General features: G+C 43.1%; 2 protein-coding genes across 4 annotated transcripts in view; one reads left to right on the top strand and one right to left on the bottom strand.

The window, feature by feature from the left end:
* Positions 1-13483, bottom strand: part of GLUD1 (glutamate dehydrogenase 1) — a 33590-nt gene extending 20107 nt beyond the window's left edge. Inside the window, exons 1-3 of the mRNA XM_064145107.1 lie at positions 12876-13483; positions 1168-1248; positions 294-349 (exon numbers count right to left, since the gene is read on the bottom strand). Of these exons, the coding sequence (XP_064001177.1) occupies positions 294-349; positions 1168-1248; positions 12876-13305 (567 nt within the window). The 5' untranslated portion in view covers positions 13306-13483. The remainder of the gene's footprint in view (positions 1-293; positions 350-1167; positions 1249-12875) is intronic.
* Positions 13484-13499: 16 nt separating this feature from the next.
* The window catches only part of SHLD2 (shieldin complex subunit 2), a 45644-nt gene continuing 39712 nt past the window's right edge, over positions 13500-19431 (top strand). Inside the window, exons 1-2 of one of the 3 annotated variants that reach the window (XM_064145106.1) lie at positions 13500-13745; positions 16209-16305. The gene's annotated coding sequence lies outside the window, so the exon portion shown is untranslated. Of the gene's footprint in view, positions 13746-14212; positions 14304-16208; positions 16306-19431 lie in introns of those variants that run through there. The other 2 variants (XM_064145103.1, XM_064145104.1) reach the window with 2 other exon arrangements.

Raw genomic sequence — 19431 nt, 5'->3', positions numbered from 1 at the left:
TTAAATGAAGCCTTTATTAACAGTATCAACTTTTTAAATGTTCAGATCCCAAATTATTTGTTCTTTCTTGACTTTAAGAAGTAATAAATTAAATGATTGAAGTATTCTACCTCTGAATCAGACCTTTAAAAAATTCTTTTCCTACCTATTGCATGCAGAAGCTAAATTCAGCTTTTACAGAGGCAGAAGTGGCAGGAAGTTTTTTGTGGTCAATAATGCCCTTAGAAGAGCTTTTTTAACTGGCTGGCTTCGGTACTGCAGATAACTGATTTTTTATCTATGATTAAGCTTACTGTGTAGTTCTTGGGATTGATCTTGACACCAGCCTTTGCCCCACCAAATGGCACATCTATAAGAATGCAAAGGAAAATCATTTTACTTTTTCAACAATAAAGGCAGAACACATCAGTAATATGTGTGAGTAATGATATCTTGGATTTTAGCAGTGAATTTGGCTTTGCCACACTTACGGCTTCACATGCATAGGGTATAATCTTATCTAGGGGATCTCTTTCAAGTGCAGCTTGAAAATGGTCTTTGAAACTCAGAAGTTCATGACTGAGTTTTTTTATTCTTCAAGCTCTTGTACTTGGCATTGTAGAAACAATACATTTTACAGGTTATATTTTACCAGTTTAGCTCAAAAAATTGACTTTGGAAGTCTCAAGTGAAGAATTTCTATATACATTGAGGAAGTATATTGCTTTCTTACACAATGTGTAGATTCTCTGCAAACTCTCTTACAGTTTAGGAGTCAGGTATGAATTATACTTCTTTGCAACAGGGAAAGGAATTTTAGTCTTCACTCTCTACAGCTCCCTTAACTGAATCCTTTACAGCCTCCATCTGTTCCCCCTCTCCTAATCCAAGTTTGTCATGTTTTGATTTGAGTGCAATGCACTGTTATATTTAAGGGAGGGGGGTGGCTGGCAGAATTTAGATGTTTCAAATGAAAATGCAACTTTATTCAAGTGTTTACAGTAACAACTGAGGGAATATGTATTATAATTTTGGTCACTATGTGGTTTTCCCATCTTGTCACATATATTAGTCGGACATTATTGTCTAAAAATTCGACTTAATCCTTTAGACACTTTTTTCCTGTAAATTATATGTTTACTGATGACATTAAAAATTGTATTCTTGCTTGAAAAAATCATCACTTACCGACGACAGCACATTTGTATGTCATTAAAGATGCTAAGGCTTTCACTTCGTCTACACTAACATCCAAGCTGTAACGAATACCTGCAAAAGACATAAAAACAAATCAACAGAAATTCACTTAAGTTCACAGGTATTTATAAACTGGGAAAGTTAATTCTGCACCAGCCATCTATAACAGGCAAGTATGTAACTTATCAACTTATTTGCTTTCAGATTTAAAGAATGGTTCCCCATCTGCCTACTTAAATATCTATCTTTTATTCAACAAAAATCAAGGCTTCAAATCATACTGCTCTATTGAGTAGTTCAACAGTAGCACTCAAGCTTGTGACAAAAGTGAGTATTCCTTGGGAAGAAGAGCCAAGCTGACAGGTAACTTAAGAGTAGAGTTTTCAAGGGGCTAATAAAGACCATCAGCATTCACAGAATGGTAGGGGTTGGAAGGGGCTTCTGAAGATCATCAGGTCTAACACCCCTGCCAAAGCAGGATCTCACACAGAAACACATTCAGACAGGTCTTGAATGTCTCTAGAGTAGGAGACTCCGTGACCTCTCTGTGCAGCCTGCTCCAGTGCTCCAGCACTCTTACAGCTAAGACTTTTTTCCTCGTGATGAGAGGCTACTTCATGTGTTCTAGTTTGTATCCATTGGCACTTGTCCTATCACAGCAAAGATGTTTTTCCTCACGATGAGATGCTACTTCGTGTGTTCTAGTTTGTATCCACTGGCACTTGTCCTATCACAGGACACCACTAAAAAGAGACTAGTACCTTCTTCTTGAAGATTCCCTACAAGATATATATGATTCCATACAAAATCTTTAGCTTTGGACTTTCATTCATTGTATGTATGAAATGAACTTTATTCCTGAACATAACTTCTCAATCTTTTTGCTAGAGTAATGCAAGTTAAGTTATGAGCCTTGCAACAAACCCTTATGTGGTTTCAAGGCTCTGGCTGCTAGGCATGGCCACGTAACAGATGGTAGCAAGCCACTAATTCAAATTTATTCAAAACACTTTGATAGATTAACTCTACCCCAGCAAGCTTGTGTGACCAGGTATCTGAGTGGAAGCTAGCCCACACCTGCATTCCCTGCTCTGCCATCAGTTCAGCAGAAGTGCGAGCAAGTGCTGACACACAGTTTAGATGCAAATTTAAACTACTGTGGTCTGGTAACAGGTGTGATGTAAAATGAGTGATATTTGCCTTCAAGGCAATTCAAAACCGAGTGGAAAAGGATTTGATTAAAAATTAGTAAAAAAACCCAATATATTATCCAGGCAGTTGCAAAGTATAAAATACTTAACCAAATTAACAGGGCACATATTGAGAACTATGGAAGCCTGAACATGTTTAAGATCAACACAATGCCTAAAGTCATGTGGCCAGAGGGAAAAAAACAACCCCAAACCTACAGCTGTATGTTAAGCTTCTTTCCAAGCTTCTGCATCACTAAGCTTTTAACAGAGCTGTGAAGGATTTATGACCCCCATCTCTACTCCCCAAATCCTTGGCTGTAGAGACTGTGCTAAGTTGCATGGTAGCTTGTAGCAGGCACAGAATGTCCTTTTAGAGGCTAGGACAAGGCACTGCAAATTTCCTATTATGTAAAGAGAAGACCATGTTCAGGTCCTCAGGAGTGAAAAAAAGGCCAGCATACATTATCTAAACTAAACCACTGTGCTGCTATGAAAGCCATTCCTGAATGCTCTGGAAACAATCCCAGTTTCAAAGGAACCAAGTGCCGCTCAAATAAAGCTGGGGGCCAAGTGCAGCCTTCCAATGGGAGCTCAATCAGTAAAAGAAAGTGCCATGTCTCTGCAGAACAGAATTTAAATTGTAGGTATATGGGAGGGAGGCAGTCTCCGAAAGCAAAATAACTGGTTTCTGACTTAGGTAGCTGCTAATGTCTGGGCTTTCAAAGAACATTCTCAGAGGAAAGGAATAATCAAAATGTAAGTGGAATGTATCAGAGCCCAACAGACCAGTCAAAGTTACAATATACATGTTTTTCTTAATGTCTTACTCTGATATTCAACAGGTTATCCTTCTGCCAAGACCTGAGCAAAACCAAACACCACCTACGGCACTAACTGTCCCGCCTGGGGACATTGTTCCCTCTTGGTTGAGCAGATACTCTGGGGACAGGTCTCATTTGAGCATTACTCAAGCCAGCCAAGTCTACCCTGGGCAAAAATGAACTCTGCCCCTCACCTCTAGCTGAACTAGATCACTGTGTATTTATTCAACCCATATATTTATTCAAACGTCAAGCTGCATACACAAAGCAGTTTTGCTGCAACTGTACTCCTGCAGACATGCAAAGCTTTGTTTATTGACACGTGGAAAGCAGCAGGGGGACTACACAGTTCAGGTTAGTTACTGTGTACGGTTTTAACTTGGAAATAAAACACAAAAGGAGAAAGCAGCCTCTTCTGCACATCACATGGAAGATGCATGACAAGGTGAACTGTTTAACTAGCAGGTTCAAACACATGCAGAACAGTTACAGATTCCATTTCCTTGTATTACAGCCAAGGATTTAAAGAAATCTTCAATGTAATAAATATTAAACTTTCAAACCAAGGGAAGCTCAGAGACTAACAAACTACTGAAAGGCTTTCAGCTGAGATCTCAATTTGCCACCAATGTACTAAAACTTTTAGACTTGAGAGTGAAACTGTCTTTTAATGGACAAGTCCATAGTTTTATCAGCTTAGCCTTTTAAACAGCTTTAATTGACATGGCTTCTGTGATGGATTTATTTTCATAAGTGGGGGACTAGTCAATTCTGAGTTGCGCTGACTTAACTAGCAACTACTAAGACATGATCACATTTCATTCCTTTTCACAATGTGGCCAGTTACTGTTTTCCAGGAACTGTAATTACTCCACAGGAGGCTCACCTCCTGACAGGGAAGTTATTTGTGCTAAGCTGTAAGGATTGATGAAAGGCAGGGCATCTGAGAATACTGTACATTCCATTTGCAAGAGGATGCACAAAGATAAAAGACTTAATTTCTCTCTGTTCAGATATCAGTAAAATTTAGTTTGACAGCTTCCTAATTTGGCAGGAGGAGAGCATTACCGTGCATTTTTATAGCTCTTTTGGCAGTGTTACTATGCATTCAATAGCATGAGTCTAAAAATGGATCATATACACAGAAAATAATACTGAGGGGTTTTAAGATTCTTAATACAAAGCAAATGAAAGTCACTGCTACACAACACAATTGCAAGTCCCAAGCAGCAAGTCTCTGGAAAGTTGTGACTTTTACAGCAGACTAGCTGCAGAAAACAGTTTGAAGAAAGCCTCAAGTATGACTCACTGCCATGGAAAATACTCTTCACTGGAAAACATATGAATTCTTGTTCTAGTTGAGAATTCTCCTTCCTTGCCACACCCCAAGAAGTTAAACAGTGTGCTAAGAGAGACTTTGTTTTTCTGTGCACAATACCTTCTAGCTGAGGAAATGTTTTCCTTTTAATGTTGTTTGATTACTACTCAGTATAAAGGGAGGCTTTAGCATCACTAAATTTAGAATGTGTATGCTTTTAAAACTTCTTTTTTATGATCTGTATTTTGGAGATGTTCTACTTCACCTAGCTAACTCCTGCACTGAGACAAATAATTGTTTTGGCAAAGTAAAATTTGATTATTTAAGCTTCTTCAATAGATGCTATGGATTCACTTGTGCTTTTCCAACGTGGAAGCACCACAGCACTTGAAATGTTAAAGTATTAACTGTTAGTAAGATTGTATTTTGGGTTCTATAATAATATCACTTAGCTACCACTTTCATCAGCAAGTTTGTAGCAAGGAATATACAGGCATGTAATAAAGATCTTGATTTCAAAGGAAACTGGCTATACATCCTACTAGATTTTTGGCTGCATGGGTTTTGATATGTTCTGTGATGCTCACTGTGTTTAGAACCACCAACTTTTCAAGGGTAATTAATGGCTGTATAGCATACCTAAAAATCAGCTTTTAGGGAAGTTAGTGTAATTAGTTCCTGATCTTCTAGCACCGTGATCTTAAATGGTAGCGTCTACATATGCTGTTCACCACTAATGAGTATGAAGCATTCAAAGTCTCAAAACTAAAGTTGTCATAGTAACACTTCAGAGCAAAACACTTGGTAAACTACTCCTCCTGCTCTAGATATCTTCCAAATTTTTGCAAGTCTCTCAAGTTACCCAGAACAGATTTGCATCTCAGCCTAGATTATGAATACCTAGCTGAGGCCTTTGTCCTGCTTTGACTTCAGTGTTTTCTTCTACTTGTGATCATCTTTTGAACTTTGAAACTAATTTGGGTCCTCCAGAGATTACAATTCTTGTTAAGAGGGTGAATTTGCTCTGCTCATCTCTGCTTGCAAAGAGCTTGCTCATCAGAACAAGCACTTCAGGGCAGCAGATCTCTACGCCAGCCATACAGCATTCAGCAAAACAGATTTCAAGATCTCCTTCTGAAGTTTTTAGGACTACAAATATCCCAGTTAGCAACACTGGACCCTGCAGTGACTCTCAGGGTTAACAGTTTGCTTGACCCTGTCCAAACACTGACATTATAACCAGAGTCTAAAGGAGCTTCAGAAAAGATACCTTGTTCAAACTGTTTAGCAACCTCCCCTGCAAACAAAGCCCACGAAACAGCTCCAGCAATTATTGTAATGCCTTTGATCCTTGATGTTTTAAATCTGGACTATGTATAATCTTTTCATTTAGACAAAGCATGAGAAGTAAACAAGTGTGTCTGCTAGCACAGGTATTATAAAAAGCTACATAATTATTGACACCTAACACCGTAAGAACAGATCTTCCAAGCAGACTCAGGGTAAGTACATTTTTCTAAATCTAGAAAAACAACCCAGCCTTCCCTAGAAGGAAATTGTTCAGTCTTACTTAAGCATTTGGACAGTGTGGTAAACACCACAATGATAAATTTATACTTAATGAAAACATTCCAGACAAATCTAACAAAGCAAGATGAGCAATTCAGTGCTAGAAACCAAGAATACTGTACACCAACCACCAAGAAGAACTACTCAGTCCTAAATTCAATTCATTAACTGCCAAGAGAGCAGATAAAAAATGTTTATCTTTTCCCACACAGCATTAGCCAGCTATAACCTGGGGCAGGAAAGAGATTCTCCTGTGGACATCATTCTGATTCAATCACAAGTGACCATAAGGTAATCAGAATACTTCAGTATGTCACTTCCTGCATACTTTTACTAAGTTGTACTTTTACTTAAAATATACTTATTTCATTCCACTGCAGAGAAGAGTCAACAATATTCTCTAACAAAAAATAATGTGTGGTGCATTAGTAAAACCTTATGTTTTTCATGTGCATTATTACCTGAATTTATGCACTTAGGATATGGCTATGAAGTAGCGTCTCACCTACCCAGCTACCTCACCTTTACTTAAAGGATTAGGTTTCTCATTATAAACTGCACTCAATAATGTAGTAGCAAGGGCTGGTACAGAGAGATATAGTAATAGTGTTTCCATGTAGATAGATATTAATACCACACTTATGGGTGTGCAGAGGGTGGAATTAACACGAGTTGGCCCTGGATAGATCAAATGCCATAGCAGCCACAAAACAATATGCCACTGCAGTACTGAAACGAAGCAGGGAAATTCCACACTCTTCTAAGAGATTACTTCCTAACAAAATGAGCCTGTTGCAATTCATCAACAAAGATTACCTGCTAGGATATCCCAGAGAACAGGAGGAAGGCTATCACACAACAGATTCCCCTCCTCACCCCCTCTAACACATGTTTATCCAGAAAGCCCAATGCTGAGAGAGGTATGTCTCTATAAATAGACAAGGAGCCAACAGTAGCAAGGCAAAATAACGATTCCAGATCAAGGACAAAGCCAGTTACTGCACAAATGGTACAAGCTGATTGTATAAAAAAGTTGAGAGTGAAAAGATTCATAGCCAGAAGAACGAAGCATAGCCTTTGATGCAGGAGTAGCAGGGGTAAAAAGACAAAATTTATCTGGGTCACTGAGAACTGCAACTAGCTCATTAGAGAGCAAAAGCCCAGGACATCCATTCCCTGTTTGGTTTTCTTCCAAATTTGCAATTTAAACATAAATTCACTGTTGTACTAATTGTGAAGTTAGGTAAGCTACAGCAAGAGGAGAGAAAACTGCGAAATTAAAGCACTCTTACAAGCTTTAGCTGTAACACTGCACATGTTGTTATCACAGGCTAATTACCTTCTTCCTGGTAAAACTCTTACATTCATTTTAAGTTAGAGCAGTTGCAATGGTTTATTTCAGGTTCTGTTACAGCTTCATCTGTTTCATGGTCTCTTAGGGTACATTTCCGTGTCTTACCCTCCAAGACTCCTAGCTAAAGCCTCAGCTTTCATCCTTGCGTGATTTAAAAGAGCAAAACCACCAATCCCAGGATAAACCGAGCTTTGCTGAAGTGAAGCTACTTCATAGCAGGATTTTTTTACTTGCCCATTTACAAAGGGAAATAAATACTATCATGGTACCCAAAACAGCACATGGGGTTGTACTGGTCCAATTCTTACAGGTAAAGCTTTTTCTTCTGAAAATGACTTTACCATCATGATGCATGTAGACATTTTAGACAAGATGTGTACAACAGAGTTGACCAGGCACTGAGATCTGCAATTGGAAAACAGTAGAAAGGGTAGGGGTAGCATGAATAAATGTCACTTTCTGCAGCAAGAAATTCAGTAGCATGAACTCATAAGACAAGTGACAAGGATAAATCCTTTTCCAGAAGAAAAACAACCAAAACCAAAAGACAGGAAAGTTTTGTAATGCCGGATAGCCCCTTTTACTACCCAGTCAAGGCAGCATCACCCAGAAATCAGATTAGTTCACCTCCAAATCAACTGAGTAAAAGAACTATCTGTCTTTTATATAGAGAACTTGAAGGAATGTTCATGTAACAGAATTTTCAAATTTCCCATGTAAATGAAAGTTAGACTAAATCTAGTCTGGAAGCAAAGATGGTTTCCAAACTTTTCCAAACTAAGGATATGGTTGAGACTTGGTTGAGGCAGTTTGGGTGAGCATAAACAGATTAGGCTGCTTACCAGCTCTGATTCTTTTGATTCCAGTGATAATAGACCTGTTGCACAATCTGTTAAAACAAAAAGGCTTTAAAAAGTTGTAAAGCCACTTAACTTTATCCTCACAGCAAATGATGCCTAACAAAGACGGAGTCATTTCCGTACTACTGAGCAAGTAGGAAGTCAGGAAGCTTATTCCATTTTCTGAAACTGACCTATTAATCAGCAACCACATGGAACAGCAGCTTAACCAGTTTTACGTGGTTCCTAGAACCTGATAAAATTGTTTCCAAAGATCCAGTATTTTAAGTATGATCTGCCAAAGTCATCTGTATTCAGCCATCTTACTTCCTGTACCCTCTTTGGTTCATTTTAGTTCTTCAGGCAGCTGTCAGTGCAGTGAACAAGAGCAGCTGTGGTTTCCTGTTAGTGCTAGCCACTAGCATGCATGCAGCTCCCTGCATAAGCAAAGGAAAGAGTGATCTGACCCACAGCATTACTTCGGCTATCATGCAGCATCAGTCCATCAGTATAAACACTAAATTTGGATCATAAGCAATTCCAACACACAAGAAAACTGCTTATCTCCATGTCCTCAATGGGATGAGGAGGGATGTAATTAAATTTTCCTTTCCTGCAAAGAGCTACACTGTAGAAAAATACTTTTTAAAACCTGAACTTGCATGTTGGGCATACTATGAAGCCTACCACTTAAATAAATATATTCATAACTATTCTGTAAAGATTCCTAAAGTACAGAAGAGAGACATACAAAAAGGATCACCACCTTTTTGAGTTGCAAAGGATTGCAACCTCCAAAGTAGAATGATGGATTAATTTCTACACAATTAAATAGGCAAGTGCCATAAGATGCAACAAGAAATGTTATTTCTGGGTTCTCTCAGTGAGGTGGGAAAATACCCGTAAGTCTTAAACTGAAAAGAAAGCAGGTTTCAGTACCTAGTGCCATGTCTTCCCAAAAAACACTTCTCTTGACCCAAAGAAGAATCATCTGCAATACCATGTAGTGCTAACTGTCCAACACAACCAAGCTGACTTGTGTTTTCACACCTGTTTGTAGAAGAGTAGGATAAGCCATTAAATGGCTTCCTGTTTCTATTATTTGTGATTTAAATCACTGTAACTAGGGTATTAAGAACATTGTACTTCTTGAATAGAGACAGTCAAGCTTCTTGCCAAGGTACAAGTCTGTCTATGCAAACAATGTAAGACTGATCTCATCCAGCCTAATCCCTGTGGTCTGCCATTGCATTTCTATATCATGCCACAATCACTTGTCCATTTGGAAAGCAGGCTTCTTCTGGCATTCATTCTGCTGAGTTATTTCTAATTGCAGCAACAAAAGAGCCCACAGAGAAGGCGGCACAGAAGGACTACTGGTCAAGGAACTTCCACATTCCTACAAGCAAGTATCATCTGCATTCACGTATCAGATTTAAACCTGCTTCATAAAGATCAACCTCACATCAAGAACTCTGACACTCTCCAGATTTGTGATGGACTATTAAGCAGGGGATGTGGTCTCATCCAGGAAATAAATTGAAAGTGATGTCTGAAAGAAGGAATATAATCTACCTGCTACAACGTTAAGCTATAAACGTTTAGTAGAAACAGAAGGTGCTGTCAAAGTGCAGATAATTCAAATGTTTATTTAGTGTCTGAATTACTCCATTGGGTTACTCATCTGTCTCCAGATCTAGAGCTCTGTGGTAAAGGGTTGGACTTGATGATCTGTGAGGTCTCTTCCAACCTTGGTGATACTGTGATACTGTGATTTAAACCATGATTGCAAAATTTGATTTACAGTACAAATTCATTAGTTCATGGTTAACCATGTAAATGACCTTATAAACAAGAGCATACATTCATTAATGAAGTTATTTTGGTAGGGATGTACAAAAGGAAATGAGGAAATCAGAAGCCTTCAAAAGACCTAAAAACATTTGTTACTTTGCATTCTGTACTTGAATCTTAAAGTGCATTTTGATCAGTTGTCTAATGTCCATATACAACAGTATTTAATAGTCCCTGGACGGCATCTCTTAGCCTTTGGTTTATGTAGACCTCAAGAAATACAAGAGATGGACATTTAAAATGCAATGCTTCTTAAAAGAATGACAGCATTGACAAAGCGTCCCTACTTGCTAGCAGTATCTAGCAGTCAGGAAACACTTTCCCCTTCTTAGTACCAATATACATCCTTTAAAAAAAATAGTAGGGAGAACCTCATTTTATCAAACTTTACTTTTCAGTAGGTGCAAAAGTACAGATCTGAAAGCAGTGCTCCTCCTAACGCCCTGCAAGCCTCACTCTTCCTTTTGAAAAGTGGCTTTATGTCCCTTGCTCTTTCTTGCTGGAGTAAATCACTTGCACCAGACTCAGTGCAGTATGTGGGACAGTCACCTCAGCAAGTTCTTCTATTTCATACAAAAAACCCACAATTATTTTCCTGTGGAATCTATGGGATTGTAGTTTAAAAATCACTTCTAGACAAAAGCTCAAGTTGGTGCATTTCAGGTGGATCAAATGCACCATAAATGCAGAAATATCTTTATCGCTCCTTTTCAGTTTAAGCAAAAAATGTTCTACTTCCACCTTTTTTTTTACAGAGCAGGTTTCAAGCACTTGATCTACACTTATCACACATCCCATTTAAGTTTACTGTAAAGCCAAATCTGTCACCTGATAGCAAGCAAGTTCCTAGAGAGCATTAGAAGGTGAAATCCATTTATACGTACACTGAAAAGAATGGAAGTATCATTTGCAGTTCCTTCCCTAAACCATGGGGGATGGGGACTGAGGAAGAAAAGGACAAACTACTGACACGAGGTATTTCCTTCATTTGTCACTTCCAACTGTCTTGCATATGTAACTTTCCTAAATGCTCAAGTGTTTGCTCTAGTGTCGGTGCAGACATGCATAATAAATGCTACTACCAGCCAAGTAATTCTGTTCAGAATTTAGAAATGTAAATATTGGAACAGAAGGTATCCAATCACTCCCTGTTTTGTTTTTTTTTGTTCATGTACAGAGTATTTTATAATTCCTTGTTGGAAAAACCTTAATCCACTCCATTCTGAGCAATACGATGTGAAACACTAGAAGTTACCCATATATTAAATACTATCTTGTCACTTCATTTGCCACCGAACCATATTTTGTTATGCAAGCAGGGATCTTACAGATAACACAGGCTGTACAGAACAGGATTTTTTGTAAGCAGCAGCAAAAAGTAACTTAACCTGAGAAGTAACAGAACAGCAGGTAACAACCATCAAGCCTTCTGAAAGAAATTACAGTAATGGCAGAAAAACAGTAGCTCCATACAGGGTAAGACTCAGCCACACCCAACATCAACTACAACCACGACTGATGCCAGTAACTCTTCTTCTAAGTAATCATCAGCTGAGCTAGCCTCTTTTGGGTAAGAATTAAGCATGTCACAGGACACACACTACATAATCTGATTTTCGGAAGTTAGAAACTATAGTCACAGGACTGTCTGCTTGTGCTGCAAAGAGAAGAATCCCCATGTCATGTATACAGATTAGCTGATTATCAAGAACACCCTTCCCATTTTATTCTTGAAGGCAGAAGTCTTCACTGATAATACAGGGAAAATTTTGCTTTCTGCAGTCATCGTTTACCATAAAGCTGTACTACACTGAAGAAAACGAAATATACCTACAGACTACAGGAGCTTTGGTTTGAGAAACAGTCTTGGAATGGTCTCCCATACTTAAGTTTGAACAAAGATCAGAGTTTCTGAATAAATTACGCTGAAGGATATGTGTTTTTGTTTTTCAAGGAAATGCCATCTCTCCCAGACTAAAAGGGAGTCTAATTCCTCTGAGATCTGAGCTGATCTCATATGAGTTGAGCTTTGCTCAGCTCCAGCAGGATTCACCCTCCTGGGTCCCTCTGCATAGGCATGGCTTTGGTCTCATCTATGCCAAGCCAGCTTTCCCTAAAAAACTCGCTTTTGGCTTTTCCTGTGTATCCAGGTGCTAAGTTGGTTTTCTCTACTGACGTTTTCTAGGGGGAATATTTGAGGCTCAGGAACACAGCAGGCAGCATGGTAAGGGACTGCTTCTCCAGCTCCCAGCTCAAGAGCAGAGACTTCAGACGTGAAGTTTCCACATTTTCCAGTACATGCTACTAAGGACTGACTCACACGGACTAATTACACGGACTGCCCTGGCACCTTCTGCCTTGCCTGACACCAGACCAGCGGTGTCGGCGAAGGCCATGAGACCTCACACCCGGGTCACTCCTGGGTAGCCTGGGTAGCAGATGGCTGAAGCGCTGGGTGGGAACTATTCTGCCCCTGCCTTCCCCTCAGATATCAGACACTGCAGGTGACAGAGGGAGGCTGATGCCTGTCCTCGCCGCAGCGGCTGTCATCGGCTGCTCTCCAGTCGGACAGCGGGGAGTTAAGTGTCGCCTCTCCAGCGCCTCGGGGCGCGGGAGGCGCCCGCCCCGCGGCAGCAGAGAGACGGCCGGGCAGGGCAAGGGCAGGGCAGCGCCACTGCGGGCCCGGCGGCACGGCCCTCCGCAGGCCCGGACACTGGGAGTGGGTGTGTGGGGGACAACAGCGGGTCTCACCTCCCTTGCAGGGGGTGCGGTGCTGGCTGTGTTGGGCCCGGTAGCCCTCGATCACCTCCCACTCGCCGTTGTCACGCTTTATGGGGAAGGAGACGCTGAGCACATGGTTGCAAGGCTTGATGATGCGGAGGATGCCACGGACGCGGTGCCGCCGCTCGTCCATGCTCTCGCGTGTTCGCAGCCCCTCCACTAGCTTGTCCTCCACGATGCTGGCGCCGCGGTCGAAGAACCCCTCCACCATCTTGAAGAAGTTGGGGTCGTCCTCCTTCTTCGCCGCTTCGCAATAGTGTCGCCGCGGGCACCGGCCTCTGCCCCATGCCGCCACCACTGCGCCTCCGGCTGCCGCTGCCGGCCCACCCGGCTCCGCGCCCGCCAACACCGATCCGGCGGCTAGGCGGGACGCCAGCAACTCCCCCAAGTAGCGGTACATGGCGGCGGCGGCCGCCGGCGCTTCCGCTGCGCGATCAGAGAGCTGGCGGAGCGGGCTCGGGCGCGGCTCGGCTTCCACAACAGGCGCGGGGCGCCGCCGCCGCCTTTAAACGGCGACGGAGTTCGGGGGTGGGGGGAGACGAGAGGACGGGAGGGGGCACGGAAAGGGCAGGAACACGCCGCGCCTCCCCACTGAGCCTGCGCCCCTTCCTCTCCGTCCCGCCCCCGGTGGGATTCGCGGCGGGGAAGGGGGCGCGGCGCCCGGGCGCCTCGCTACGGGCAGGACCGAGGGGCGTGCCGAGCATGCGCGCTGCGGAGCCGAGCTCCCAGCCGGCGCCTCCGTACAAAGCCGGAGCCGCTGACAGCACCGCTTCTGCGGCTCCGTGCCCGGGCGCTGCAGGCGGAGGCGTGCGCTGGTGGCCGCTCCCCCCACGGGCTTCGGTAGGTTGTCAGGGACGGCGCTGCGTGTAGTAGGCGGGTCCGGCCTGCTGCTGTTTCCCGCCCTGGACCGTTTCTCTTGCTTTTCCTCTGCTAGACCTAGAGGTCCTTCTGGGCTGGCGGCTCCTACGTGCTGTTGTAGGCCGCCTGTCGCGCCGGGTGGCCTTTAACGGCCGCTGGAGCGGGGCCTGCTGTGGTTTAGCTGCCCCTCCGTGGTGCGGTGCTCGTCGTCTTGTGCTCCGCTCCGTTGCTGGTGAAGAACTGGGGGCAAGTAGTCTTCATTAAAAAGCACAGGTGTGGGGTTCTAGTGGGCTTTTAAACGCCTACCCTGCTCCGAGCAGGGACACAGGAGTGTTCCGGGCGAGGGAGGCCTGGCCTGGCACAGTTAGATGAGAAGCGGGGTCTCCCTTCACTCGTGTACAGATACAAGGGGGCCTCCACACAGTGCAGGGTGCAACCAGTCTTCGGGGAAAGTACGGTTTGTATGAAGACCCCTTTTGAAGGAAGCCCGTTGGGAGAAAACAGCTTATCCACACGTGTTTAAGTGACTGCCTTGTCAAGGTGGGCTGGCTTCAAGTCAGCTGCTTGTGCATCTGCCTTATCTATTTGGGTGTTATGTTTTCACCATACTGCCTCTTACTGGGCCTTGGCTCATTAAAGGGTGTTGGGGTTTAGGGAGTTTAGACTTTTCAGTACTTTTCTAAAAACGTTGCTTCATGCTGCAAGATCTGCTTTCAGAACATGAAAGGTGGCATGTTGCATCATTTTTACCAGGTTCATTTTAGAAGGACAAAAAAAAAAAGTGATTTACTGCCTTGGATGGGCTGCTAATTGGAAAAGGACAGGTGTTTTGAGATCAGTGTCCCTAGGGTGGGAATAACCAGGCAGTTGCTTTATTTTTATGAGAATTGTTAACCATTATGGACGTCCAAGGGCTATGCTGCAAGACAGTGGAAAAGTGGTTTAATTTTTGCATGTATTTGTTGGTAGGAACCTTAGTCACAGACTCTTTAATGTGTATAAAATTTGCAGGCAAGTGATACTCAAATGTTGTCATGGTTTAATGTTGCTCTGTTCTAAGACTTCTAAGAAACTGGCATAATGGTTAGTAATGAAGTTGGTTCTTTAATGGGGATGATTTATGATTTTAGAGAACAAGGATGCTTGATAAGGGATACAGGAAAAAAGGCAAGGAGAGAGCTTCTTCTTTGGCTAGTTTATTTGGATGTTCCCACAAGGTTTCAGAAACAAACCTACTGATAAGTTTTTTTGTCTGTATTGTAGGCAGTTGTGATGGTTTGGGTGTTACCTGCCGCCCTCACACTTCAGAAATCACCCAGACTTGTCTCAGCTGGCTCTGGGAATATAAATGAAGCGATTTATTTACAGCTAGCACAATATACAAGCAGATATTTACAGAATATACAGTTGTATACAGAAATATACGAGGTAAAAGTAATACAGAAACACAGCTCCCCTCCCAGAAACCTGAGTGCCCAGGAGGGGCTCTCAACCACCCCTCACCTTCCCCCTGCCCCTCTCAACCTTATCCCAGTCCTAAAGAAGAATAGAGGTTCAGCCAAGAGGTTAAGAAGCAAAGGTGAGTGGAAGGTGAGGTTAGGGGGATGCAGCTCAGCCAGAGCCCAGCCAGAGAGTGCCACAAAATGGCCAGAGTGTTATCTAATGTTTTCATTTCTTCTTCAGCAAGACTCTGAGGGGAGTAGACATCACCATTGTTTTCCTTTCACAGCCTATGATCTAGTTCCTCTCACCAAAACGTTCTAGCTAGCTTCAAACTAGCACAGCAGTTCATGGATAACTTGTTATGGTTGTCACATTTGGTTCACAGAATTCCAATATTCTCTCTGTGGTTGTATCAGCTTAGCATTGCCATGTGATTTCTGCCATGTGCAAGTTTTCATTAGCTGAAGCTCAGCCCCTGTGCAAGTTCTTAACTTTTGCAAAGGTGTAGGAAAAAATGTGATGGAAGGTGTTGTGGCAATTAGTCCTTATCAGCTAAATATTTTCGCCTTTGTCTCTTGTTGATTAGAATACCATTTCACAGACACAAAGGTTAAAAAATGTGATTAGCCACTTCATTTAAGTGTGTAAACTGGGATCAGAATAACGTGAATGTGCTCAGCTCCTATTCTGCCTTCAGCTGTGACATCTCTGATATATGAGCCTTACTGAATTATCAGCTGTTTGCAGTATCTGGCTATGTTTTCAGTGTACAGGACATGACAGTGTGAGAACAGAGTGGACCTCTCTATGACTTCAGTCATGCAATCGTGTTTCAAGTTGATGGCAGCACCATAATTGCCCTCTTTTCTAAATGAGGCTGGATTTCAACAAGCATTCAATGTGTTTTCACTATGCTCAGAAACTAAATCAGTATGTTTCTTAGTTTATAATTGTAGATGATAACTGTATTTTAATGAATTAAATTGTGTATACCATTTACAGGCACTTCACCAACCTCACCAGGTCCCTACCATATTTTCTTCACCATGTCCCTTCTGGAGGCAAGAGTAACTGCACTGTCTGAGGATATTCAAGAAGAGTAAGTAGTCATATACCCCATTTTATAGTCATACAGCCCATTCTCATAACATCATTGTAGAAAAGATCAGGAGATGTGGCATAGACAGTTGGTCCATGAGGTGGATTGAAACCTGGCTCAACAACAGAGTTCAGAGGGTTGTCATCAGTGGCACAGATTCAAGTCAGAGGCCTGTAGCCAGTGGTGTTCCCTAGGGATCAGTACTGGGTGCAGTTTTGTTCACTATCAACAACCTGTATTAGATGCAGGAAAAAAGGGAGTGGAAGTAAGGACAGGTAACCTGGGACAAATACAAAGAAATTGTTCATGCAACCAGAGCTCAGGCTAGGAAAGCTAAAGGACAGCTAGAATTAAATCTGTCTAGGGACATTAAGGGAACAAGAAGAACTTCTTTGGGTATGTTGGTGAGAAAAAGAGGACAAGAGAGACTGTGGGACCCTTCCAGAAGGGAAATAAGAGAGCTGATGACAAAGGATGTGGATAAGGATGAGGTGCTCAATGATTTCCTTGCCTCAGTCTTCAATGGCAAGGGCTCCAACCACAATGTCCAAGTCCCAGAGGGCAAAAGTAAGGACTGGGAGAAGGAATGTGCCCACTATAATTGAAGATCATGTTCATGAGCACCTAAGTAATCTGAACGTGCACAAGTCCATGGGGCCCAACAAGATCCACCCGTGGGCCCTGAGGGAGCTGGCAGATGAAGTTGCTAAACCCCTGTCCATCGTATTTGAAAGGCTATGGCAAACTGGTGAAGTTCCTGCTGACTGGAGAAGGGCAAACATAAGGCTCAGCTTCAAGAAGGGAAAAAAGGATGACTCTGGGAACTACAGACCAGGCAGTCTCACCTCTGCCTGGCAAGATCATGGAGCAGATCCTCCTGAAGGCTCTGCTAAGGCAAATGGAAAACAAAGCAGAGGTGATTGGTGGTAACCAGCAATGGCTTCACCAAGGCCAAATTGTGCCTGACAAATTTAGTGGCTTTTTATCACGAAGTCATAGCAACAGTGGACAAGGGAAGGGCAACTGACATCATCTACCTGGGCCTGAGCAAGGCGTTTGACTCTGTCCCACATGATGTCCTGGTCACCAAACTGGAAAAACATAGACTTGAGGAGTGGACCACTTGCTGCATAAGGAATTGGCTGGATGGTTGCATGTAGAAAGTGGTGATCAAGGGCACAATGTCCATCTAGAGACCAGTGACAAGTGGCATCCCTCAGGGGTCAATGCTGGGACCAGGTCTGTTTAACACATGATTCTATCAATGAGGGAATTGAGTGTACCCTCAGCAAGTTTGCTGATGATACAAAACTGGGGGTGTGGCTGATACCCTATCAGGCTGTGCAGCCATCCCGTGCAATCTGAACAGGCTGAAGTGCTGGACAAAGGCTAGCCACATGATGATCAGTAAGGACAAGCGTAGGGTCCTACATCTACAGGAATAACAGCAGGCCCCAGTACAGATTGGGGACTGCCCTGGTGGAAAGCAGCTCTGTGGAGAAAGACATTGAAGTCCTGGTGGAGAGCAAGTTCTGCATGGGACAGCAATGTGCCATTGTAGCCAGGAGAGCCAACGGCATCCTGGGGTACATCAAGAAAAGTGTGTCCACCAGGTCTAGGGAGCTGCTTCTCCTGCTCTGTTCTAGTGAGAACAAACCTGGAATACTGTGATAGATTTTGGGCTTCCCAGTTCAAGAGACAGGAACCTGTGGGAGAGAGTCCAGTGGAGAGCCATGAGAATGACTGGGGTGACTTGAGCATCCCCTCTATGGAGAGAGACTGGGAGCCTTGGGGCTGTTTGATCCTGAGAAGATTGAAAGATCTCACCAATGTGTATAAATATCTGAGGGGTGGGTGTCAAGTGGATGGGGCCAATCTCTTTTCAGTGGTGTGCAGTAATAAGGCAAGGAGCAGTGGGTACAAACTGGAACATAGAAGGTTTCACCTCAATGAGGAGGAACTTCTTTACGGTGAGGGTGACTGATTTGGTTGGGAATTAATTGGCTGAGACAGGAACTATAAAAATAGGATTATCTTTATTTCCTGAAAAGCCCTGCCCCCAAACTATATACAGAACTAGTTAAGTTACTTAGAGGTTCTAATTTGGTTGGGAAGTCTTCACAAGGATGCTTATGGGCAACTTTAACTTAGGAAAGTCAGAAAACGGAAAAGGCTGAGTTCCAAGACAGCTCTACCCCACTTATATATCAGGCTGAGCAAAAAATGTAGGGAACTGCAGACTTTACAGAAGTGAAGTGAGAATTTAGTGATGATCCCTGATGAATTTCTCTGTGGCAGCCTCTGAAACTGAAAGCTATATCCATGTTGTGGCAAAATCTGAGGCAAGTAAAACCCACCAAAGTCAAAGCATCTCGGATACAGCTTCCATGAGGCAAAAGATTGTGGAGTAGCACAGAGAGAAGCCAAACTACTGGCGTGCTGCCTAGCTCAGAGCAGTGAGCAGAAAGTCAGGACGTGGTGTGGTCCAAGAGAAGCCAGGTCTGGGTGCCATTGGTGTCTCTCGAATGGATCTAAGGACTTGCTGAACTTGCAGACTTGTGGGCGGCGACAGGACTGCACAGAACGGTGCAAAGGCAGGAGCCCTGTACACTTTCTTCCTCACTCTAAGTTTCCCTAGACAAAGTGTCCACTTGCCATATATACTGGGCCAGCCAGTGACCAGCTGATTCCACTGCTGGCTTTCCCACAAATCAGTATATGTGTGGAAAGGATGCCTTTTGCTGTTCCCCCTTCAAGCCCATGGGGTGGAGGGAAAGCAGTTTTTGCACCTCCTTCCCCCATTCAAACAGACAGGGGGAGGTAGGAAGAAGGGATCTGAAGTGCCCCACAACAGTGACAGAGCATTGGAACAGGCTGCCCAGAGAGGTTGTGGAGTCTCCTTTTCTGGAGACTTTCAAAGCCCGCCTGGATGCATTTCTGTGTGGACTACCCTAGGTGATCCTGCTTTGGCTGGGAGGTTGGACTCGATCTCTGGAGGTTCCTTCCAACCTCTAATGTTCTGTGATGCTAGTATTGTATGGTAAGTGGTGAGCCACTGAATCAAATTCTGTTTTTTAGGATGAAATTAAAATGAACCTGCATTTGAATGAGTTTGAGCAGGTATGA

The sequence above is a fragment of the Pogoniulus pusillus genome, chromosome 6 (genome assembly GCF_015220805.1).
Source record: "Pogoniulus pusillus isolate bPogPus1 chromosome 6, bPogPus1.pri, whole genome shotgun sequence".
NCBI lineage: Eukaryota > Metazoa > Chordata > Aves > Piciformes > Lybiidae > Pogoniulus > Pogoniulus pusillus.
Note: the sequence above shows the minus strand (reverse complement) of the source record. Positions and strands in the feature narration are given on the sequence as shown.